A 25,722-nucleotide genomic window follows, 5' to 3' on the forward strand; every position below is an offset into this window, starting at 1 on the left:
GTGATGTTTGCATTCTCAAAGTCGTTAGTGGAGCGTGTGTGGTTTACCGGCACACTAACCTGGACTTGTGAGAATTGGCAAAAAGGTCTAACTATTATGATTACGACATCCCTCTTCATAATTGTTTAGATACACAAGTGTGCTATCTAAGGGAAGGTGTATGTTTTTGATAAAGTTTTATCAAAACAATCTAGTATTAGAAATCTGAACTTTGGTAAGAAAGTCAATGAAGTGTTGATTTCTAGAAGTCCAACTGATTTCTGAGTACATGTCAAAGCTAGTGGGAGCATAAGTGTTATACTAATAATCATCATGTTAGTGGGAGCATGATAATTATGATAAGTATTGCAAGCTAGCGATGTTAATTATAGAAAACAAAAGGTTTCAATTGGGAAAAGTTGTTTTGCTATAATTAAGGGAGAGGAAATTATACTTCATCTCAAATCTAAAAGCTTAGATCGTGAGGTTTTAATCATTTAGTCAAGGATATATATATGAATTTCATGTTGGAATGGCTCAACATAAGGAAATTATGTATATGGGTCCATTATTTGCGTTCTAAAATTCTATTATGATTACGGCATCCCTTTTCATAATCTGAATTATGAGAACTTGGCAAATTGAAATGGAAATGTTAGAGCAAAAGACTGGTTTAGTCTTTATGTGAGACATCATGAATCGTGTCCCATATTCTTCGGATATAGGATCGATTACATGTGCTATATTCATCCATTCTAAAGTTTTCCAAATGCCTAGGGCGTTAAGAAGGGAAAAGGTTTAGTACTGGATATGACTAAAAGGATTAAACAATTGTCGAGGACAATCTAAGGTTTACCAAACATTGGTTGCTCAAGGACAGTTGGAAGTATAGTGATAATTCTGGAAGGACCATATTGACATAATCTGGAAGGAGGCAACTCTTGTTCAGAAGTGATAGTCAAAATGGAATCTGGAAATGTTTCAAAGTTAGTTTTTTCAATCTGTTTAAGATTAGGAAACTTAATGCAAGAAGGATGTTTCCAAGGAGTTGATCTCCTTTGGAATGCTCTGTAATGATTGTTGTCAAGTCTTTCTGACTTTGTGCATAATCATTACAAGAAGATCAATGCATATAAGTTTAGAATCTAACAGATTTAAGTAAATGGCATGAATTTGGAATTCTTGCATTTGCAGTAAGGATTTGGGAGTGTGAAAAGAGAATCATTGAAGTTATGTTCAATGGATCTAGTTCACAAAGTAAAGATCATAGACAAACACAGTATGCATACTTGGTGTATGGCATGACTAGTGTTTAGAAAAAACATAGTGTACATGCTTGGAGCATGGGACAACTATTGTTTTAAATTCAAGAATAAAGTTGATAGCTGAAACAGTATACAATGAATAATGTGTAATCATATGGTGATAAATAAAAGGTGTTTTATTTATGTTCATAGGGTTTGATACCATATTGGATTCAATTATTATTGTGTTTCACTTTGCATATTTTGACTTCCCGAATAAACTAGGTTATTCTTCCGGAATGACTAAGTTATTCAAACCATCCACAGTCGGTCATATGTTGGAAGTAGATATGAATTAAGACTGTCATGGGTTGGCTTGTAGAGTTCTAAGGTGTTGGACAAAGGGCTACAACACTCATGAGTGCTCATAAGTTCTGAGTATTGGATTCAACCCGCGCTCATTGGAATCACTTCATGGATTTTATCACGAGTGATCATGAGATGATAATATCTTATATTCTTCAAACCTAGAGATATGATTTGTTACTATGAGTTGATAGTACATTGATTGCACAAAAACGCATTTGGTAACTCGGTGCTATAAAACGTGCCTTTGTGTATGATTCAACAAGTAGTAGAACAAGCCATATGAGTCGAAGTTTATCCATTCCTTTTACCTTCGGGATAAAAGTGATATCTGTGGGCCCCTCGATGATTTGATGATGACAAATGGAAGTGCTCGGCCGAGCCAGGACTGATCTGATTTGTTCAATTAGTCAGTCATCATAAATCGGAAATCGGGAAACAACAAATGGACAGAGAGAATGATTATAATCCATGTCTCAGTTCATATGATATCTAGAATGGAGGAATATATGATCCCTTATCTAATGGACAAGTCACTGACAAAGGTCAGAGTTCATCGACAAGGTTAGAGTTCGACAGAAGCTTTTGAGAGCTACGATTGCCAGTTGGTTCCTGAAGTCATACGCAATAATAGTTTTAGACTTATCCAAGTGGGAGACTGTTGGATTAATGTCTAAGTCCATAACTATAATTGGTAAGACTTGACCCGACCCGACATGGTCCATTTGGGTTGCATGGCATCATGCACTTGGATAGACTATAATGAGAGAAATAAGACACTTATGGTTATTAATATATTATAAGTTCTAGTATATTAATAATAAGAATAATAAGATTATTTAATTAGTATTGATCAAGAATTAATCTAGGATTAATTAAGTGATCAAAAGAAGACTAATTAAATATATGGGTTGATTGTGTAAATCATCCATACTTGTATAGTGGGCTAATGCTCCATGGATAATCAAGTTGGGCTAAAACTCATAGAATGGTCCATGGATGCTCCATGGTGTATTTGAACCCATGGATCCAAGGAAATGGAAAGTCATGACAATTAGGGTTTACCCTAATTGTAACACTATATAAAGATCTTATTCTTGACCAAAATCGGCCACTAGAGTGTGTAAAAGAAGGGCTAGCCGATTTCATGAAGTGTAGATTTCTCTCAAGTTATTCCAAGTGTATTTGGTGTTGTGTGAACCATTTTGAGGTGTCACACTTGGGGGACTAGGCACTCAAGCTTCATGAAGACTTTCTACATCAAAAAGGTATGTATTCTGTCTTGTTACATTGATAGTTTTGTATGCTAGATTAGGATAATACCTTGGATGTTCAGATTTGTATGTATTATAGAGAAAACATAGATCCAAGGTATTTAGGGTTGCATGTACACTTAGGAGTGTTAGAATGCTCAAAACCCAGCAGTTTGTTCTCTGAGAAGGTGGCTAGGAATGAGGCCATCTCATTCTTTATATAGGGTCACTTAAAATGTTAGGGTTTTCATTCACATCCTAGGACGACCAACCTTCCTCTTGGTACGCCAAGCGTACCAGGTGGTCCTCGCGTCCATTCCACGCTCATAGGTACGCTAAGCGTACCCATACTTACGCCCAACGTACCAACTTTCCACCCATTTCTTAATAAGGATTAAATTTTCCATATCTTCCAAACTATCATAGCTTCTTTGTTACAAGTCCGATTCCAACGATTCTTACTTCCACGGAAAGGTGACGAGAAGCACTACACTTCTATGGACTTGTCACAGTCTCAAGGCTCTACGAACCAAAGCTCAGAACCCATATATGATTAAGCAGGATGTTACATTTGCCTTCATTGGTTTTCATCTAATGTCTTTTCTACAATAAATAAACTTTTTTTATAATAATTATTATGATTATGTTTATTTGCTTATTATTTATTTCATATGTGAAGTTTAATATGAATCCAACTGGAGCACGATACCAAGAAAATGTTGGAGATATTTGCATAGCAGATAGTGGTAGTACACATACTATTTTGAAATCAAAGAATAATTTTTCTAAATGATTACTAACAAAAAGAATCATACATAAATATCAGGTCCTAGAGACTTGATAGAGGGAACTAGGAAAGCCCATTTTATATTACCAAATTGTACACACTTTTGTATAGAAATTGTCTTATTTTCTCCAAATTCTAATTGAAACTTACTAAGTTTCAATGACATATATTTCAAAGGATATGAAACAAAAAGTGTGACCACTGAAAATAAGTAATATATGTATATTATAGACAAAAACCATGTGTTTGAAAAACTACCAACACTTGATTCTAGTATGCATTATACATATATACATATGATTGAATCAAATATGGTAGTCAAAGAAAAACATTGTGATCCTAGGACATTCAGTTTATGACATGATAGGTTGGGGAACCTAGGATTAACAGTGATGTAAAGGATAATTGAGAATACGCATGGGCACCCACCGAAGGACCAAAAGTTCAATAAATTCAATAACATAAGACCATGTACATCTTGTTCCCTTGGAAAGTTAATTATAAAACATTCTCCAATAAAAGTTGAAAGGGAGTCACCTAGATTTCTAGAAAGAATTCAAGGTGATATATGTGGACCAATTCATCCACCATCTAGACCATTTATATAATTTATAGTCTTAATAGATGCATCCAACAAATGGTCTCAACTTGTAATATAGCTTTTGCAAAGTCTCTTGCTCAAATTATTAAACTAAGGGCACATTCCCATGGTTCTATTATTAAAAAAAGTGAGACTTTATAATGCTAGTGAATTTACTTCATAAGAATTTAATGACTATTGTATATCTGTAGGAATTGTTGTTGAGCATGCAGTTGCTCATGTACACACATTATGGTTTAGTGGAATTACTAATTAAACCTCTCCAACAAATAGCTAGACCACTGATAATGAGGACCAAACTTCCTGTTTCTATTTGAGGTCATGTAATATTACATGCTTGACCATTGATATGCATGAGACCAAGTTTATATCATGTATATTCTCCCTCAAACTTGCATTTGGTCAGGAGGCAAATATATCCCATTTGAAAACTTTTGGGTGTGTAGTATATGTCCCCATTGCACCACCACAATGGAAAAAATGGGTCCTAAAAGAAGGTTGGGAATATATGTTGGTTATGAGCCAATCTCTATTATAAGATATCTTGAACCATTAACAGGTGATGTTTTTACAGCACACATAGCTAATTGCTAATTCGATGAGGCAAACTTCCCATCATTATGGGAGAAAAGAAGATTCTAGAAAAGGCTGTTTCATGGCATGAGCCTATTTATCATATCTTGATCCTCGCACAAAGCAATGCGAAATGGAAGTTCAAAAGATAATGTATTTTCAAGAAATGGAAAATCAATTGCCTGATGCATTTACTGACACAAAAATGGTGACTAAATCATATATACCAACTGTTAATTTTCTAGCTTGAATTGAAATTCCATATGGACAATCTGATGATAAAGTCACTCAAGAGTCTAAAACACGCCTGAAGCATGGAAGGCCATTTGGATCTAAGGATAATAACCCAAGAAAAAAAAGAGGAGTAGAAAATGCACTAAATCATGAGGAAAGTATTCTTGGAGAATGAATTGTCAAAATTCCCCAGGAAAGGAGGAAGTTGCACTGAATTATGGTCAAACGAATAGAATATGTGATCAAAATGAAACTGATAATATAAGTGAAATATTTTCTTATTTAATTGCATGTGATATTATGAATAATGATCTCGAACCAAAATCTGTCATTAAATGTCAAAGAACAAAATGCTAGAAGCATCAAGTGCAAAACCCAAATAAATGTATTATATAAAATTGCAAAGATCTTTATATGGATTAAAGAAAGGTGGACGCATGTGGTACAATGACAAGTAAAGTTTATAAAAATAACACTACTTGTCCAAGTGTATTTATTAAGAAAACAACATATGGGTATGTGATCATAGCGGTCTATATTGATGATCTAAACATCATTGGAAGAAAGAAAGAAACCCTTGAAGTGATTGAACTTTTAAGGAAAGAATATGAAATGAAAGATATTGGAAAAACCAAATATTATCTTGGTTTATAGATTGAGCATATGCCTAACAGAATACTTGTGCATCAATCAAATTATACAGAAAGAGTTTTGAAACGTTTCAATATGGCCAATGCCAATTGAAGAAGGTCTTGGTTTAGAAGTACCATATCTATGTGAAGAAGTTCTTGGTTTAGAACCACCTGACATTTCTTTCGCTGTAACTTGCTATTAAGGTTCAGTTCATCACCAACAAAAAGAAATTGGAATGGGATCAAGCATATTTTTGGATACCTTCCAGGAACTACTGATTTAGGGTTATTTTATCCTAACTATGCTAAACAAGGCTTGATGGGTTATATAGATGCTGATTATTTGTCTGACCCTCATAAAGCTAGATCTCAAACAGGATATGAATGGAGGTACTGCAATTTCTTGGCATTCTCAAAAGCAAATACTTGTTGCCACATCCTCAAATCATACTGAAGTGATTGCACTAAATGAAGCTAGTAGAGAATTTACATGGTTAAGATCAATGACACAACTAATTTTAACTTCAAGTGGACTTGAAAAGGATATAGGTCCAACTTTAATTTATGAAGATAACTCAACATGTGTTACTCAAATGAAAGATGAATATATCAAGAGCGACATAACAAATCATATACCTCCAAGCTGAATTAAAATATGCTCAATCCAGCAACAATGCAGCAGACCATTTTACGAAGACACTTCCAACTGCAATCTTCAGGAAACATATCAATGGCATCGGAATGCAACATGTGCATAGAATATAACGTAACAAATGTCTAAATGAGGGGGAGTCAACTATATACTGCACTCTTTTCCCTTTGCTAAAGTTTTTTCCCACTGAGTTTTCTTTAGAAAAGTTTCTAATAAGGTAGTACCTCAAAGTTGAACTCTAAATCTGAAATCATGTCATCTAAAAGGGAGTGCTGTAAATAATTGATGAATGACACAAAAAAATCAGTGCATTTGTAAAAGCCAACACTTATTACTAGTTACGTAGACATGTGAATAGTAAGTTTGTAATATAAATATCCCTCTGTTGTAAAGAATGTGTGACACCAATTTGAATACCTTTTATGAGTGATTAAATTCTCTTCGAATCTTTCTTCTTCTTTCTTAAGGTTTTTATTTTAGTTTTGTTAATCTTGTTTTAGACTTTTAGTTACGTCAAATTTGTAACAACAAGTAACTTAAAAGATGTACTAAAAAAATATTCTTGAAATTCATTAAAAAATATATCTTTAAGTTTTTCTAATATTCTTGATTTTATTCTATGATATTATCCATTTCTGGTTACTTTTTGTGTTCTTCAACTCAGCAGAACAAATATTGCATAATAAAAGTTAATATTCATCATTGGTGGCTAAACGAGCTAATTTGGATCGACGATGTATTAACTGAATTCTCTTGTATGTGTCTTTTAGGGCCGTGGAAATCAAAATATTGACCATAAACATCGACCATGTCTGTGTTTCATGTGAGGTGGTGAATGAAGTTTCGCCCAAGATGGTTTGGTGTGAGGGAGAATTTCAACTCATATAGAGTTAACATCTTTGTAGGTTTGGTGGATAATTCTAGATTGAAGATGTCTAAGTTTTGTGTTGATGTGGTGGTTCTTATTACACATTTGCTGATTTAAAGTTATCGTAACAATTTATTTTGACGGAGATCTCGTTGAAGATGGATGCAATATTTAAAGCCAATGTTGGAGTAGATGTATAAGTTTAGCTTGGGTTGATTGTTTAAAGCGCTTTTGACATAGAAGTCCTTAAATTTTTTGATTTTTGTTGGTTTTATCCTAGCAGCGATTTATAAGGCTTTTGACATAAAACTTAAGGACTTTTATGTCAAAAGACCTTGTTTACAAATCCTACATTTAATCTTTTTATAGATTGTAAATTAATTTGGTTGATTGGCTATAAACCCTACATGCATTCCCTTATATAGCTTGTAATTTTATTTTATTTGGCTCTTTGCTAAAATTGAATTAAAATAAGTATTTCCTATGTAATTAAAAGATATAAATTACTTAGATATTTTTATCTCCAACCCTATCTTAATATTGTAATAGATTATGTTTATTCCTATATCACAAAATATTATAAAATATGGCTGGAGTTTTAGGTATTCTCTGTCCTAAAGCTTAAAGTTACTACTTTGAGGATTTACAATTAAATTAACAACTTTAAAAGAGGCCATAAATCTTCGTTTCATATTAGAAAAAAGAGCCTTTAATTAATTTGCTTTCTTATGTGGGGGGCACTAGAGTGAGTTTGACTGTTACAGAATAGTTCCATATGTCTAATTGCCATTGGAACAGAAGTCAAATTAAGGCCAGGGTTTTAAAATTTACGACTCGAAAAGAAATGGGGTCAATGAAGACATATTGTCTTCCTTTTGGAGAGAAGAAATAATGGCTACAAACTAAATAAATTGTTGCAAGTTGTAGACGCTAGGGCATGCAACTACTAAGGTAAACAAGCTTTCATTATTATTTTTTCTATTAGTAATTATTATAATTTATAATGGTCCGAACTTAAGGATATATAGTTATCAAATCCATGAAGACTGTATTATATATTTTGTACTAACTTATTCATATTGTACTAATCTTTAGCATGCTATTCTTTTTCTGAAATGGTCACAAGATCAATATCTTATTATGTATGCATTTAAAAGAATATTTGATGATATTGATTCTACTCCTAAAAGTTTGGCTTTTGATTTTATTAACAAACGTTTTATTAAAACCTCAAATTGTATTCTATATCAAAATATTATACTTTTCATAAACTGATAAAATATACCTTATATATACCGGCATTTTCACATATAATGAGTACGTTAGATAAATAGTGATATATACTAAAACGATTATGAGTTTCAGTTACTCATGCATTTAACAGCAACAAAGAACCCTTTTATAAACAAAACCCCAAAAATATTTACAATATATATATATATATATATATATATATATATATATATATATATATATATATATATATATATATATATATATATATATATATATATATATATATATAGGGAAAGGATCAAATGAGAACACCTAAAAGGTTCAGAACGCGAGAACAAGTATATTCGTTTGTGATTCCATGTATTCATTTGTAGAGAAATGATAAATTTTTATGCATAATCAACATGAATATGTTTTTTCTCTTCATCTGAAATTAAAGGCGTAAAAATTTATCATTTCTCCACAAATGAATACATGGAATCGCAAATGAATATACTTTGTTCTCGCGTTCTCAACCTTTTTGGTGTTCTCATTTGATCCTACTCCTATATATATATATATATATATATATATATATATATATATATATATATATATATATATATATATATATATATATATATATATATATATAGAGAGAGAGAGAGAGAGAGAGAGAGGTAGGTTCAAATATTTCTCACATCTATTGTGTGCTAAAATGCACCAATAGGAATTTAGTATTAATTATATGTATATTAAATGTTATTCATACTTATAACTCATTTTTTTGGAAACTAATTAAATTCGTCATTAATGTCAACAATAATATTATTTCAGAATGAATTCATATCTACAAGAATGAGAGTGTATTACAGCAGAATGAGAGTGTATTATAATAGAATACACTCTCGTTCTTCATATGCCATGCAATTTTATTGTATTTTAAGTGAATGAGTCCTGAAACAAAATACGAACTCATATATAAAAACGTAGATGCGAATTCATTCTGAAATAATGTTATTGCTGACATTAATGATTAGTTTAATTAGTTTCCATAAAAAGAGAATTATAATGATGGATATCATTTAATATACATATAATTATGGAAATCATTTAATATTTATATTTATTTAGTTAAATAATTATTTAATTTGCTAAATTCCAATGTTTTAAAAACCGGTTTTTTAATTGAACCGGTCGGATGACGTTTTCCGGTTCAACCGGTTTAACCGGTTCATCCGGATGGTTAAACCGGTTCTATATTTTTATATGCTTTTAATTATCCTACATATATTGATTACAAAAGTTGTCATGTTTTTAGTTTTAGAAACGTAAATAGAATGCAACATATTAAAACAATCATTATAGAAGTCAAAATCAATCAAAGAAGCCCAAAACAAACACAAAAATTCAAGAATGTCCGGTTGAACCCGGTCCATTCCGGTTCAGTTCAGCCGGTTGAACCGGGTTTTTTTACCAAAACCGGCCGGTTCAATCCGGTCAGAAAATCATTATCAAACCGGTCCAAATCGAACCGCCCTCACCTCCGGTTCGACCGGTTCAACCGGCCGGGTTGAACCGGTTTTTAAAACACTGCTAAATTCCTATTGGTGCATTCTAGCACACAATAAATGTAATAAAATAAAATAACCTAGCCCTATATATATATATATATATATATATATATATATATATATATATATATATATATATATATATATATATATAAAGGAGATATAGAGCACCCTAAAGAAAACTCCAAGTAGAAACGAAAATTGACATTTCCTAATTACAATATTTTGATTGGTGTAGTGCACCAAACATCCCATTCTAGATTTTGGAATTTCGTCCTATGTTTTATCCATGTGTACGCCATCGCCATAATTTGATATGTTACCTTTAAGGGATATTGTTTGATCTTGTTATAAATTGCATCGTTACATGCTCGCCATAAAGACCAAAGAGCCGCCATTACGATGTTACTTGTTAACTTGATCTCTTTCTTTAAATAGCCAAAATTCACCGCCTTGAAGAAAACTTCTTTTACTTAAGAGAAAATATTGAGACATTAAAATCACTCCAAATGTTGATTCTGCTCCAGGTGTTTGATGCAATCGGACAATGTAGAAACATATGTATAGTCGTTTCTGCAACACTCGAACATTGCACACAGTCTGTTTGAATTGAACTGACACCCCGATATATGAGATTACTAGAAGTGTGAATGTAATATTGCCAAAGCCTCCAACAAAAGTGTTAATCATGAGAGGTACCCATTTGGTCCATGGAAAATCTACTGTTTCCTAACGATCAAAATCCACCGCCAAATAAGATTACTGTAACACCCATTTCCATGAATGGATCAGTGTATGGCATTAAAGAGTCAATGGCACAGTTTATGGGAAAAACCATGAGTCATGACATGACCATAGGGATCTCACGATGTGACAAGCTGAGTTGAAGAATATGCATCTAGAGGAGCAGACACGATGTGAAAAAGGTTGCAACCCAATCCCATGATCTTTTAGGGTTTGTTGCATATTTAAGCACCCTAAACATGGATTTAGGGTTCATTTCTTAGCATCCACCTCTCTCAAACTACATAAACCCTAACCCTAGTCCATCACGGTGTTTTTGGCTCATTTTTTGGGGTAGCTTTAGCTCTTTGTTGAAGAAGAAGGCCCTTGGATGCATTGTTTCAACTATCAAGCCTCCTCCTCACCATTTTATATATGTTTCTTCTGGACGTCTGTAAGTCCTCAAGTTCTTGCATTTCTCATTGAAGCATGATATATCTAAGTTTTACCCACTTTTCTCCATGTATGGGTTAAGTTGAATTCATGGAATCCATAAAGTTAGCAACTTTAAGGGTCTTTGAGGCTATTTGATAAGCATAAGTCTCAAATCTAAAGTTTAGTGGTAGATTGGACTCCAAGCATGAGTCTAGGTCTCAATTTCCCTTTATTTTGACCTAGTTAGTGTTCAAGTCATGCATTGGACATGAATGACTAAAAAGTTGTGATTTTTATGGTCCTTTGGGGTGGGGAAAGCCTTAAGGAAGGTTTAAAGGTTTGGATTGAAGGATTAAGAGATTAATGCTTTAATTTTTCCACATAGAGTTTCACGACGTGACAGGCTATGTGTCATGTCGTAACGATGAGTGTTTTGTGCGACTATTTTTTTTTCAGAATTTATCACGACGTAACTAATGGGTGCTTACGACCTGCCAATAAAACTGGGGCTAGCTTTGATCATTGAGTTTTGAACATGGTTGACTTTTGGTTAAAATAGAGCTTTAGGGTGTACTCTGAGAGGGTACTTCTTTTTTGCTATTAGGTGTCTCATTGTACCTATACCCGGTGTCAGCTGTTGTGTTTTGGTTGTTATTCAAGAGATGAGTGTTCTCACTATACTTGCCTGTGTGGTAGTATTTGCATGTTGACCCTATGTGTCTTATTGGTTGATTTTTGTTATATATGGACTGAGATGCTGATAACTCCTAGATTGTTGTGAGTTCATGGGATTGTTAATAGTCCCTAGGGTTGCTGATAACACATAAGGTGTGTTGTTAGTCCATATGGAGTGTCGTTAGCCTACTGGGACCGCTGATAGTCCCTAGAGTTGCTGAGAACCCTTAGCTGATTATTATGGTGTGTTGTATGAGATATTTTTAGGAAATCACTAAGCTTTGTGCTTATAATTGTTAACTAAATATTTTGCAGGTACTTATCGGATTGCGAAGGCGGGACTGTGCACATACATCAACATATTCATGATTTAATATTCCACATTGTCTTCTTATTAACTTTGATTTCCAAATAATGGTTCATGAACAAATGGGTTTCCCTTAATGTAATTTTGTTAAAATGGATGTTTTTATTATTTTTTAAAAAAATGATACTTTTAGCTAGGGATTTTGAGATGTTACAAGTTCGTATCAGAGCCCTAGTTTGAAGGATTTGGATGAACACTCGTGGGATTCCAAACTCAAACTATGGAGCTGAGAGTTTTACTAAAACTTTTTCGAGAAAATTCATTTCAAGAAAAGAAAAGAGAATATGTGATTGTACAGTCAGCCGAAGCTTGAAAAGTGATTTCCCAAAATACTCATACGTGCTTTATATGATGTAACTGATTTGTTGTTATATGCGTTATAGTATGATGTGTATCCTATAAGTGAGGCTAAGAATTTATTCATGTTTGCTTACTAGAGTGCCTGCTTAGGAGATATGCCTTTTGTGTGTGATATATTGAGGATGTGTTTCATCCTCAATAATTCAGTCGAACGATTGTTTAATCCTTGTTGCATGTAATTGTATTCACACGATAGTTAGTTGACATTGGTAGGAGTTGCTTTCACAGTTGATAGCAAAGTGGGGGTGAGTGTTCCTAGTAATCTTCGGTGAGTGTTAGAGTGTGATGGTGTGAGCACTTGTGTATGGGGAAGTCTAAGTTGGGAATCTAGGTAGTTTTTAATGGCTTTTCTAAGCATTTGGGTGTGCTGATACACCTGGCAGTGGTAGAGTTCCTAGAAAAGCATTCTAGTGCGTGCTCATGCATGAGAAGAATCATAGAGAAAGAGAGAGAGAGAGAGAGAGAGAGAGAGAGAGAGAGAGAGAGAGAAAGTGTGTGTGTGTGTGTGTTTGTGTGTGTAGGATGGGCGGTAGTGTGTAACGACCGATTCCCGACATGTAATTTTAAATATGCGTTTTACATTTTTATACTAGGACTCGACGAGTTGGTGGACCCAAACTCGTCGAGTAGGGGCTAATCTTGGACGTGGGTGGAAAAGTCTACTCGAAGAGTCGAAAGCCCCGACTCGATGAGTAGATCTGTCTGAATGAAACCCTAAATTTTAGGGTTTGCACCCTATTTAAACACCTTATATGGCCTCGACTCTAGGCTCCATCACCCTCAGACCCTATTCTCGAAACCCTAATCAGTTTGTGAGTGTTCTTGAGCTATTTTGTGTCATTTAAGTGATTTGAAGCTTGGAGAAGGAAGGAAAGGCTTGGAGGTCCAAGAAGAAGGCAGTATATTTAGAGTTTTGGTTACATTTCCAGTTTGTTTGAGGTAAAAAGCTTCACCCTTGGCTTTCCATCACTTAGATCTTCTTTAGGGCTTGCATCTTTATCATTTTTGGGACATTTCTAAGTCTCTTTCGGGATTTGAGTGAATATGAGAGGGATGACTTCAGATCTGGGAACATTTGATCTCAGGAAGCTCAAAGTTGCCAACTTTTTTGAGCTATAGATCTATCCCATGCATTAGAACTCCTTTATGGATTAGTTTTGGTGTTTTAGCTTCATAACACCCATGCATGCACGTAAAGTTTGTAACTTTACGTGTTAGATCGACCCTAGGAGGCCAAATCTATGATTTGGATGCAATAAGCCTGACTGAAATCGACTCTATGGACTTGGAATTTGGGGGACTCAACAAGATGGACGTGTCGAGTCATGGTTCCCCAACCTTTCTGCTACTGAACAATACGTGAGTCTAGAGGAGGACTCAACAAGATGGACGTGAATACTGACTTGAAGATCAAGAACTCGACGAGTTCCAAGATGAACTCGGAGAGTTCAAGACAATATCCCAACTGTTAGGAAGCAGGACTCGACGAGTTCAAGGATGAACTCGATGAGTCAATGAGCAAATGTTCCGATCTGTACGAAGGAAAGCTCAACGAGTCCAAGGAAGGACTCGACGAGTCCGATCGCGAATACGATTTTCTTTGAATTATAGAACTCGACGAGTTGATGGATCAACTCGGCGAGTTGAGTCAACCAGGATGTTGACTTCGACCAGGGCGTTAACCTTGAATTTGACATTGACTTGAGTTGACCCTTGAAAGGGTTATGAGTATGAAATGGAAATTAAGGAAGGTTGTTATGTATAGGAGATTGAGAGGAATCAATTCCAGCACCAAGTACAATTCAGTTACTGAACGACATTGAGGTGAGTTACCTTCCAGTAGAAGTGGGTCTATGGCCACAATGGCGACCCAAGTAGGAGTTGTTTGATTAGCTGATTGTCTTTGTGATAATTATCTAGGTTTGTTACTACCTGATGTGTTTTATGTGCCAGCATGATATGATGTTATGTGATAGTCGTAGTAGGGGAATAGCCCAGTGTCACGGTAATAAGGGCCGAAGGGTAGGTTGAGCATCCCAGAACGACTTGACATGGGTAGGTTGGGCACCCCATAATGTCCTGGCAGGGTAGGTCGAGCACCCTAGAATGGCTTGACATGGGTAGTTCAGTGTGACATCCCCATTTTTACGGCAAAAAAAGACCGATTTTGTTTATCCTTTTATAATAAAATCAGAGTAATTTTCCAAAGAAATACATTGCGGAATATGTTCCAAGAAAAACATGATAAATACATTATCAAGTCTTTTCCGAAGAAATGTATTTTATTCATTTAAACCATTGGGATGTCATCGTCAATACAGAAACATAAGCATAAACAGAATTACATTCATTTACACTAGTGATCTACATCTTTTTTAATCTCTCAGTGTAAAGTAACTTTGTATCGACACTTGTGATACAAACAAATTGAGGGTCAGACTTTGTATCTACATCTCTATCTCTCTCTCTCTATCTCTCTCTCTCTCTCTTTTACTTCAGAATGTGACACACTATTTCCCTCTACGACGCTTCATTGCGCCAACGCCGTGTAACCAGAGTCTCCGGGAAGGAGAGCGAACATCATGTTTATAGATCTATACGGGACTGACACTCCCAAACCCAGACTACTAGCTACAGTCCGCGCCGGTAAGGCCCATGGGTGACATAATGCCACTACTTCTACGCGTGACCTGGAGTGTCATCAGATACTCTATCGTCGATCAGCATGGTTACATACGAGTTCACATTCACCCTTTGTTTTAGACTTTGCTAGCTGTATCGTTCATTCAATATTGTCTGGAGTCTGTGCTTCCTTTTGTTAGACTGAGCTAGGCGTATCATTCATTTGATACTCTCCTGGAGTCTATGATTTCTTTTGCTTTAGTCAGCAGTATTACTGCTGAGGGGTATGTTATTTTTCCCCTAGTATTTTACTTGTGATTTTCTCATAATTTCTCTAAAGTCAATATTGTATTTTGGTAATGATAGTATTTTGGGGAAATTATTCCTTAAAACATAAATCGGTCGGGTCTTGGTAGAAGACTGCTTTTATTTAGAAAATATAGGATTTTCTGGAAAGGACGCTAATACACTATAGATTCTAAACTACTATCTTTCATAAAGTTATTTTGAATAAAAATGTGTATTTATACAAATGACACTAAATACTTATGGACTCACCAGCATTATAAAATGCTGATACTCGCTTTCAAAATAACTTGTATTCTCAGGTCAGCGATAGACACGTACATCCCGGGAGCTTTTGTGAAGACAGCCTAGTACCAAGCTGCATCTATATTACTTTCTGTATTACTTTGATGTTGCTATGAAATGTAAACTATGTAAAATTATTACTATTAATGCAATGGTTGTTGTACTTTGATTACTATACTGCATATGTTGTGATACTTGACATGACGTCATCCACCCCAGAACGTTTCCGTCGTTCCGGTTTTGGGGTATGACAGATTGGTATCAGAGAATTGTTTATAGTGAGCTCGGTATATCAATTCATAAAAGATATACAACCTATAAATACATAGGGATAAAACACTATGACCAAGAATTATACTTTAAAATATAACCATATTTTACCAAAGTATAAGAACATCCAGAATCTAAACACTCGAACACAAGTATCACAAGAAGAACGAATAAAAGTCTTTGGATGTTGACCACTACCGTCAAACCTGAGCAGTTATGTAATCATAAGCTGGAATAAATGTAACCTGATCAACTACATTTATTCGAGATGTGACCAACGTGTGCTTGGGAGTGATGGTGGTATTGCAACGAATCTGAAAACTTACCAACTAGGAATGATAGAGCCAAACATAAAGTTTAAAATACTATGGGAGTATTTTGGAATACTAAAAGACTCACATTAATCCCATAATCATATTCAGAAGTTAAGAATCAAACAAGAAATTAAAATTCCATAGGGGTATTTTAGGATCCATAGATAACCTTGTGTGAAGAACTAAAAACATCCTTATTGATATACCTATGATTACAGAGGGTATACTTCCAAGGTTATATATAATAAGGATCCCATAGACTAAGAATGTGTGGTTTTGCTCTACTTCCTTTTCCTCGTTGGGATGTGGATATAGAGTAGTATCACATATTCGAAGGCCTATCGGATCTAAGCTATATATAATTTGTGTACCCTATGTAATTGTAGCATAACTCGATATGGATCACCCAGTGAAATGTTAATAATCTCTTAGGATTCTCTAGACATTTCCATTCTCGCACGAACCCTGTAGAAGACCCTATCCACTTCAGTGTTCGACCGAAGAGTTGATTCAAACCCAGAAGAAGTTCATTGAGAAGATTTCCAGTTCGGAAATAAATGGACCAGGACGAGACTATTGAAACCACCAGGTGCCTATACCTTTTATGGACACCGGTGGGAAATCCGCCTGAACTTCCGAGATTTCCAGTCATCCATCATGAAGTGATGACCCTCAGAGTCAGGATCGGAAGTAAGACGGAGTAGAAATTCAATATGTCTTCACAAGAAGAGAACCCTAGGTAACTACCTGAAGAAAACCAACGCCGGTCGCAGTTCAGGATAAGAGGTAGACAGAGGGAGCCAATGCATGGAACTCGAGGAGTGTCTTTTCCTCATATTCGTCGCACTAATACACCCATAAAATAATACAATTTGGTGAGTTAGTGATTACACTACTCACACTATGTGTTAGGTAGATCGCCTTTTCCCGTCGCAAGTAATACGATTAGATCAGATTTCGAAACCTCGATTGAGAGTATTTAGCCATAAGTCTTCATGAGCCTTTCTCCCCGCGGGCTTCGTTCTGAATTGTCCTCAGATCTCTCCTGACTCGGAGAGTGAATCTCTCCAGTATAAAGATAACTTAGTAGGAACGACCCCCATCTTATGGTTTTCGATACTCATACCCCTACCTTGATACCCGGACTGCATCATAAGGATGTAGGTCAAACCTTCGAGAACATACTCCTACCCCATTGGTGAACGATTGAAATACATCTAGGTCCGAAGACATCCCTTACTAGGAATTCTAGTTCAATTATGAAGGGTTAGTAAGAAGGTTATTAGTATGATTTCCTCGCTCATACATTTCCAAGTTATATATAGCGAAGACCTGGTAGACAGTAAAATGTGAGGTTGCTAACTTAGTTTCTTTTCCTCGTCGGGATGTGAAACTAAAATAGAATCACACATTTTACTATCTGCCCAGTCTTGATTATATCATAACGTGTATAAATTGAGTTCGCATGTATAATAACTCATCTCTTAGTCAGAATCAAATAATCTAGATTCAACCTTGGTCACTCATGAACCCCTCGTCTTTCGTGTTACAGAATCATGTCGTCATCAAGAGATAGTCAGCCAAACAACGAATCCCCTATCCTTCATATCGACACTGCCACTTTCCAAGCCGCGGTAACAGATGCCGTGACAACTGTCCTAGCAAACCTCAACGCTAGCAATGCAATCACGACTGGCAAAGGAATGGAAAATTTTGATCGTTGTACCGATCTAGGAAGCCAACGAATGGCAACTGTCACGGACATGCAAAGTTGTAAAACCGAGAAGAGGAAATGAAATCGTCGAGCTAGAAAGGAGCGCCAACGACTCCAAAGACTTTCCGCACAACAGCAGCAAGCGGCAACCCCGACCCCTTCAGCATCGGCACGACCCATTTCACAAGTCCCCGGCAGCGGGACCGACCCTACCCGCAAAGGTGGTGATAAAGCCGTGCTCTTTAAAAGGAAATTTTCAAAGTGGAGTAATGAGGAGGGCACCCGTGTCCACGTAACTCTGACTAAGCACTTCACTCCCAACACCAATACTAGTATGAACTAGACATGTCACCAGTGCGGCGAGATGGGACACCTCAAAAGGACTGTCCAATAATAAAGAACTCCAGCGCAGACGGGAAAATACTAAGGATCACTGCTGCAGGAGAAACTACTCCAGACCCTCGTTAAAGTATTCTAAGCGTTCGTTGTATCAGACTCGTAAACTGTTTAGAACTAGTGCGACCAGAGTCTTATCTTTTGCGAGATCCCGACAGTAAAGGGACCCTCATACTGCGTATACTTGCTTTCGTAATACACCTAGTTCACAGCGTTAATCTTGTAGTAAATCTAATACTGTAACTCTGTTAAAAGTCACAGCACTGTTGTCAAACTAAAAATTTCATAAGGTAAAGCTAAAATGGCTCAATATATACGTCAAAGCCGTGTATAATTAAGATGGATAGACCTCAGGTGAGTGATGCTGCCTCATTTCCTGTTCCTCGTGTGGTTGTGGATTTAGGGCGGAGTCGCTTAGTCAACAGTCCTCCCCACCTTAATTATACATGACTAGTGTATGCTAGGCGATTATAGAAAGGCCTCGTGAGAATCCGTTCATGAAAGGTACACTATTCCGAAACACTCAGGATCCTCTATAGTTCCGCGTCGACTCTATCGGTGCAAGTATCCGCAATAATGATACACGGGGCGAAACCCAAGATGCCAAGAACTTGTGTGCCCATTCAGCACATGGCCCTATCGACCCTCATTCTATGTCATGTCGATGTATGCTAACTTCGACGCCTCTATCAATCATGGTTTGACCTAGTGCAACCATGTGTAAATCCCTAGTGCTGTGTAAAAAGAACTTTCACCATAGCGATTTCGGCAAATAAAAGTTCTTCCTAACCAAATAATAATAAAACCTAATGTGATCCGTCGGTCGTCGCTCTTATCTAAAACTTTCCAAAATACCCCTGAGTAGGGTATCGCGCGCTGTTAACCAACCCTTCTTAGATAGATAGAACCCGAAGCAAAAGACATTGCAAGTATTCTAGAAGACGATAACCACCCGGAACCTACTCCATAGATCCCCCAGAAAGACCCTTCGCACCTCACAATCAGGTTCGTGAATCAAGAGGATAGAACTCATGGTACTGACTACTATAACTGAGTATATGCATAAGGGTGGTATATAATTGAGATCAAAAAGAATTAAGATGTGTGCTTCCTCCCTACTCCCTGTTCATCGTTGGGTTGTGGGTCTGGGGTGGAGTCACACAACTGAACATCCTGTCGATCTCAATTATATACGGCTTGCATACACCAAGTATCAGTGGTTAAGCCAAGTATGAGCTCTACCACGAACCTCATAGTAAAACCCTTCATCCTATCCCATAGAATAGAAACTAGAGTCAAGAGAACCACTGTGGGTTGAGCTACTATAATGACCAAAAATCTGAAATTTGTTGTCATCTCGGTTAAGCCAACATAGTAGCTAACACCCTCAGTTGGTAAAGAAATCTGAGTCGTAAGAGTCAAGGACATTGACTACGAACCATCCATTCACACTTGATCCCACGAATTAAGCATCTCAGCAGAGATCCTGAAAACCTGGAAGCTGCAATAAGATAAGCTCTGAGAAGAGTGGATGAGGAAATTAGAAGTTCCGAGTAACAGAACCCTATACTTCTAGACATAATCTAAATCAAGGAAAATTAGAAACACCGGAAGAGTAGTTGCCAAAGATACTCACACTACTCAGGCACTTCGTCCATCCCGTTACCGACAAGTAGTGCCTAGGACACACCGCCTTCTCATGTGAGAATAGTCACCGTCGCTCTGAAGGCGATAGACTGCATTCTCCGAAGTGAATACTAGAATGCCAAGAACCACACGATAACCCTCGCAACCAAGAAATACTTGAATAAAGTAAAATAGTATGTAGCTTTAAGCCTTATAACCCAGATTCCAAAGAAATTATAGACATGACACCAGTCTAGGTGTTAGTCGATGGGTTATACAAGAGCACGCGCTTTACGCAACTGAAATAAACCGACGCCTTAGAGAATAGGGCATGTCTTAGAGATTCATTGGACTACTAGGTGTTCCAAGAATACTATATCACACAGAAATAGTAGAACCACCCCCCAAGATAGTCCAACCCTTAAGAAAATCTCTAAGGACTGAGTTAGCCCTGAGCAGAGATTGCTATTCGTGAAACAGCAAAGCAAGTAAGAGCAAGATGCTTTCCTATGAGAAATCATATCGTGAAAGCGTCAACTAGGCGATGATGAAAAGTTTAAAATTTTTCTAAACGATCGTCTGGTAAAACCCCATCTCACTGACTCTGAGAGTTTCCATTAGGGACGCCTCAAGAGTCAGAAGTGCAAGTCCATTTTGCACTAGGTCGAGATGGATGCCTCGTAACCAATAGATACCGGTAGTAACCGTTACATCCGAGGATCCAGAAAACCTCCGAAAGCCAATCAGTAGGAAGTACAAATCCGAAGTTAACAGGAGCCTTCTAAGAACCAACCCGAGAACTACACCCTCAGTAAGAGAGAACTTTTGGAACTTTAAAATGGCGGTCACGCCAGTGATGATCTCACCATAGAAGTACTTTATGTTCTATGTACTGAAAAAGCTCTACCTTTCCGAGAGCTTAGAACGATCCGAAATTCTTTATAAGAATTGGTCTAACCCTCGTCAGACCTCGACTACTTTAGGAATTCCATAAATGTCGCCGTAGTCTATTCGCGTCTCCAACATGGACAAGGTGTTTGCCCGACGTGACTCTCGAAATCCCACTCATCGAGATAAGAATCTTTGAGAACCCCAACTTCGTAAAGGAATCTGTAGGACTTATGAGCCGAGAGGTCAAACGAACGAACCGAATCCGCATCCCGATAGTGAAGGTTTGTTGGAACGCCAAGCAAAGGCCGGAGATCACTTGGGAGTGTGATATGTGCATAATTAGTTAATTATTTAACATATATTCTTAGTTATTTTTGATTAATTATGAGAATAATGTGGACAAAAGGTACTTAAAATGTTGTGAATTGTGTTTTCAGTCCAAAAGATATGTTTGGAGGCAAAAAGGAGAAAAGGAAAGCAAGTGAAGATAAAAGAGTGAAAGAAGAAGTTCTATTCGGCGAGTAGATCGACCCTACTCGGCGAGTACACGATGATATGCCAGAAGATAACTACAACTGCTAATTCACGACGGATAAGTATGGACCTACTCGGCGAGTTGATTCTGCTACTCGCCGAGTACCCCCTGTTTTGGGATATCTATAAAAGACGAATCCTTATTCCATGAGAAGGCATTCCTGGCGATTTTTGAAGGATCAGCTGCGATTAAAAGGTTCAGAAGGCACTAAGGAACCCTAGGCTTCAAGAGTTGGAAGAATTCAAGCAATTAGGTTAATTCTACCACTTAGATTTAGGAATTAAACATGTTTGCATTAATAAACTTTGTTTTTATGCTTGTTTCTACTGCAACTATGAGCTAAACTCGTTTTTGTTTCTGTTTGGGGAATACCAAAGAACTCCTATGGTTTAATTATTGATTATTGTTTAATTGTCTATTGGTGATTTATTAAATTAAGTTTGTTAAAGAACCTTATGTATTAATCACTACTATTTTCTGTTAATTGGAAGACAATTAGGTTGCATGAACATCACTTAATTGTTAACCTCATATGTCTATGTGAATGCTAAAACGTATGCTTGGAAGTAATGAGTATGAAACTAAGATTAATAAGAAAATAGGAAGATTAATGTTTGAGCTTGTTTGAGAAACCATCAACAAGAGGTTAATTGAATTAATAACTTAATTGACCATTACAAATCTTATTTAATCAAAATAATTAATCTAGGGAATTAATTAGTTTAAACACTTGATCAATGCTTAAATTAGTTAATTGTCTAAGGGTTAGGAGTAATGAACATGAACCTAACTATTATCATTGGTAACCAATAACAATTAATCCACCTTAACTTAAATAACCATAGGAGTGAATTGGTTGAACCTAAATAGAAACATCTTTATCAAATTTGGTGAATAGTTGTTGCTTTAGTTAATTAGTTAATTTAGTTTGTTTAAGTTTCTAGTCTTGCAAAACTAGAGAAAAACATTTTACTTTTATTACTTGTTTTAGTTAAAATTAGCTATTAGTTTAATTATCCGTTCCCTGAGTTCGATACCTTACTTATCAATCTATACCACTTAAAGACAGGTTCACTGCCTTTGTGTGCTCAAATTACTAATAAAAAGTAGAGATAAAACTAGTTGAATTTACACACATCAAGTTTTTGGCGCCGTTGCCGGGGAACGGTTCTAAATGATTAAGCTAATTCCTAATTTTTTCGATCCTTTGTGTGAGTTTACTTGCATAAAGTTCATTTATTGCAATTTAGTAATTAGTAATTAGGTTTTAGTATCTGTTTTCGTTAGGTTAAAACTTAAAATTTTTTTGAAATATCACTGATACTCGCCGAGTGCACTCGCACCTACTCGGCGAGTAGCAGTTTAGTTAGCAATTTTATTTTTTTTACAATCTTTTTGTTCTTTTTACGTTTTTTTTATTAATTTCAGAACTCTCATGACCAGAGGAGCAACCACACCACTGGTACCCCCGTTTGAAGATCCCGAATCCGAATTAAAAAGAAACAAAGGGAAGGACGTGGAGAGTTCAAGCACACCAAAGAAATCACCATTGTCCAACTTGAAGACTGTTTTTGGGAAAAAGAAGAGCAGTAAATCAGGAGCTTCTAGCGCCTCATTGACAATTGAGGAGCCAATTCAAGAAGATATTGGATACGAGACCGAGGAAGAAGAGGAGGCAACGTACGAACAAGAAACCGAATCGGAGGAAGAGTTAGCATTCACTATGGCTAACATTGATGAAATTCCCATGGGGGAATGGAAGAAGAGGATGCGAGACGACCATGGCCCGGGACTTGTGCAACCTGCAATTCCCGCAACTGCTACCTTCGAGCTAAAAGGCCATATCCTAGCTGCGCTCAAGGAAATACCTTTCTATGGGAAAGATCATGAAGATGCCTACAAACATTTGGATGAAGTAAATGATGTTGCTGATTATTTCAACATTCCAAATGTAACCCGCGAAACTCAACTACTTCGGATGCTTCCGGTAACCTTCAAGGGTGCTGCTAAAGACTGGCTCAAATCACTTCTCACCGGGTCAGTCACTACTTGGGCTAAAATGAAGGAAGAATTTATAGATCACTTTTGCCCACCATCCAAAATAGCCAAACTCAAGAAGGCCATTGCAAACTTTGAACAGCAAGCTGGAGAATCTTTATATGAAGCATGGGAGAGGTACAAAAGTCTGCTACGAAATTGCCCACATCATGATCTAAACAGCCAGCAAGAAGTTTCCATCTTTTATGATGGAGTCAACGTCACAACCCGGCAGTTGCTAGACTCACAAGGCCCACTTACAAAGAAGCCACCCCCGGTAATTAAAGAATTGATTGAAGAATTCTCTAAACACTCTAGAGAATACCACAACCCTAGGAATGATGTCATGAGGGGAGCCGCGTACGCTGCTACTGAAGATTTATCCGCGGTCATGGCCATGTTAAAAACCATGGATAGGAGAATGGACAAAATGGATCAAACTATCCATGCCATACGGGTGGGTTGTGAAAACTGCAATGGACCTCACCTCACTAGAGATTGCGACTTGGATGAGCACGGCAACAAAAAGGCACAAGTATGTTATTCGAGTGGTGACCGGTATGATGAAGACTGGCGCAAACAAAAGAAGGAGTGGCTGCCTTACGAAGAGTATAAGAAGGCCAAGGAGGAGAAGTACAGACAAAAAGGAAGAGGCTTTTACCAAAAAGAGGAGCCGGTGCAAGAAAGGAAGCCAAGCTTGGAAGATATGCTAACTAAATTTGTGGCCGCTTCCGAGAAAAGACATAGTGACCATGATGCTGCTATCCAAGAAACAAGAACAATGCTCAGGAACCAGCAAGCATCCATCCACAACATAGAAACACAGCTTGGGCAACTTGCTCAACAACTAAACCAAAGGTCACCGGGTGAGCTTCCTAGCAAAACCGAGAACAACCCACGAGGCGCACAAGTAAATATTGTTACCACAAGAAGTGGGAAGATCATTACTCCCCTGGCCCCCATTCGAACTGAAGCAACCAAGGACTCACAGAAGGAAGGAACACAAAAACAAGTTGAAAACCAACACTCACAATCTGAGAGTCCTACTCGCCGAGTAGGACCGATGGACTCGGCGAGTACCCCTGCTAAAACAAATGATCAGCCACCCTTGAAACCATACCAGCCTCCAATGCCGTACCCAGCCCGAGCCAAGAAGGAGAAGCAGGAAGAGGAATATCAGAAGTTTCTTGATCATATTAAAACTCTTCAAATAAACATTCCTTTCATTGAAGTCGTCATGCAAATGCCCAAGTATGCAAAGTTCCTTAAGGAACTCCTCACCAACAGAAGAAAGATGGAGGAAGTACAGAAAGTAGTACTTAATGAGAATTGCTCCGCCGCAATGCTAAACAAATTACCAAAGAAGAAGGGTGATCCGGGGAGCTTAACTTTGCCTTGCCAATTTGGCAACTTGGCTGCAATTCATGCCTTAGCTGATTCTGGAGCAAGTGTGAACCTTATGCCATACTCGTTCTTCAAGAAGCTGGACCTTCCGGAGCCAAGGCCAATTCGGATGGCAATTCATTTGGGAAACAAGACTGTTACTTTCCCAAGAGGCATATGTGAAGATTTGCTAGTGAAAGTAGACAAATTTGTCTTCCCGGCTGATTTCATCATTCTCGACATGGAGGCGGATCCGCAAGTACCAATCATCCTTGGAAGGCCCTTCCTCAACACCGCTAGTGCCATCGTAGACATGAGAGATTCTAAGCTCACATTGCGAGTTGGGAACGATTCAGTGACATTCGGAGTAGACCAAGCCATGAAGTACTCAAGAAGTAGTGACGACACGACATTCTCAATCGACATGCTTGACGAATTATTGGAAGAAGACATACCTGAAGATTCCAGCAAGTCTGCAGCTTTGGAAGAAGAATTTGATCCAGAAAAGGACTTATAAGAGATTGAAAGGCTGTTGGAGGAAGCGGAGTATGAAGAAATAAAGAACCAAGCTGAACGCCCTACTCGCCGAGTAGACCCGATCTACTCGCCGAGTACAACTGAAGAAAAGCAAGAAGTCGCGAATGCCGCCACCAACTCGCCGAGTACCAAGCCTGCACTCGGCGAGTCCGTTACTATGCACAATAAATTGGAGCTCAAAACACTACCTGACCATCTGGAGTATGCCTTCCTGGAAGAAGGAAATCAGAAGCCAATGATTATAGCCTCGGATCTATCCAAGACGGAA

At 37.1% G+C, this 25,722-nt stretch overlaps 1 protein-coding gene and 1 non-coding gene across 2 annotated transcripts; one reads left to right on the plus strand and one right to left on the minus strand.

The window, feature by feature from the left end:
* Positions 1 to 18,318: 18,318 nt before the first annotated feature.
* LOC145098421 (uncharacterized) lies at positions 18,319 to 25,434 on the plus strand. The gene is made up of 4 exons (XM_079036058.1): positions 18,319 to 18,341; positions 22,926 to 23,172; positions 23,260 to 23,672; positions 23,853 to 25,434. Exons 1-4 carry the CDS (start codon positions 18,319 to 18,321, stop codon positions 25,432 to 25,434), a joined length of 2,265 nt encoding a protein of 754 aa, XP_078892184.1.
* On the minus strand, positions 23,605 to 23,711 carry LOC145103382 (small nucleolar RNA R71). Its single transcript, XR_013706476.1, has one exon. It is a non-coding gene; the product is annotated as a small nucleolar RNA R71 (small nucleolar RNA).
* Positions 25,435 to 25,722: the final 288 nt, after the last annotated feature.

The sequence above is a fragment of the Lactuca serriola genome, chromosome 4 (genome assembly GCF_051521515.1).
Source record: "Lactuca serriola cultivar US96UC23 chromosome 4, Lser_US96UC23_V15, whole genome shotgun sequence".
Taxonomy (NCBI): domain Eukaryota; kingdom Viridiplantae; phylum Streptophyta; class Magnoliopsida; order Asterales; family Asteraceae; genus Lactuca; species Lactuca serriola.

Excerpts from the sequence above, each read along its gene's own strand:
- LOC145098421 (XM_079036058.1), top strand. The coding sequence starts at position 18,319 with ATGAGGAGGGCACCCGTGTCCAC. Across the intron at positions 18,342-22,925 it reads AGGAGGGCACCCGTGTCCAC|AACTCTCATGACCAGAGGAG; the intron begins GTAACTCTGACT and ends TATTAATTTCAG. Across the intron at positions 23,673-23,852 it reads TTATATGAAGCATGGGAGAG|AGAATACCACAACCCTAGGA; the intron begins GTACAAAAGTCT and ends TAAACACTCTAG.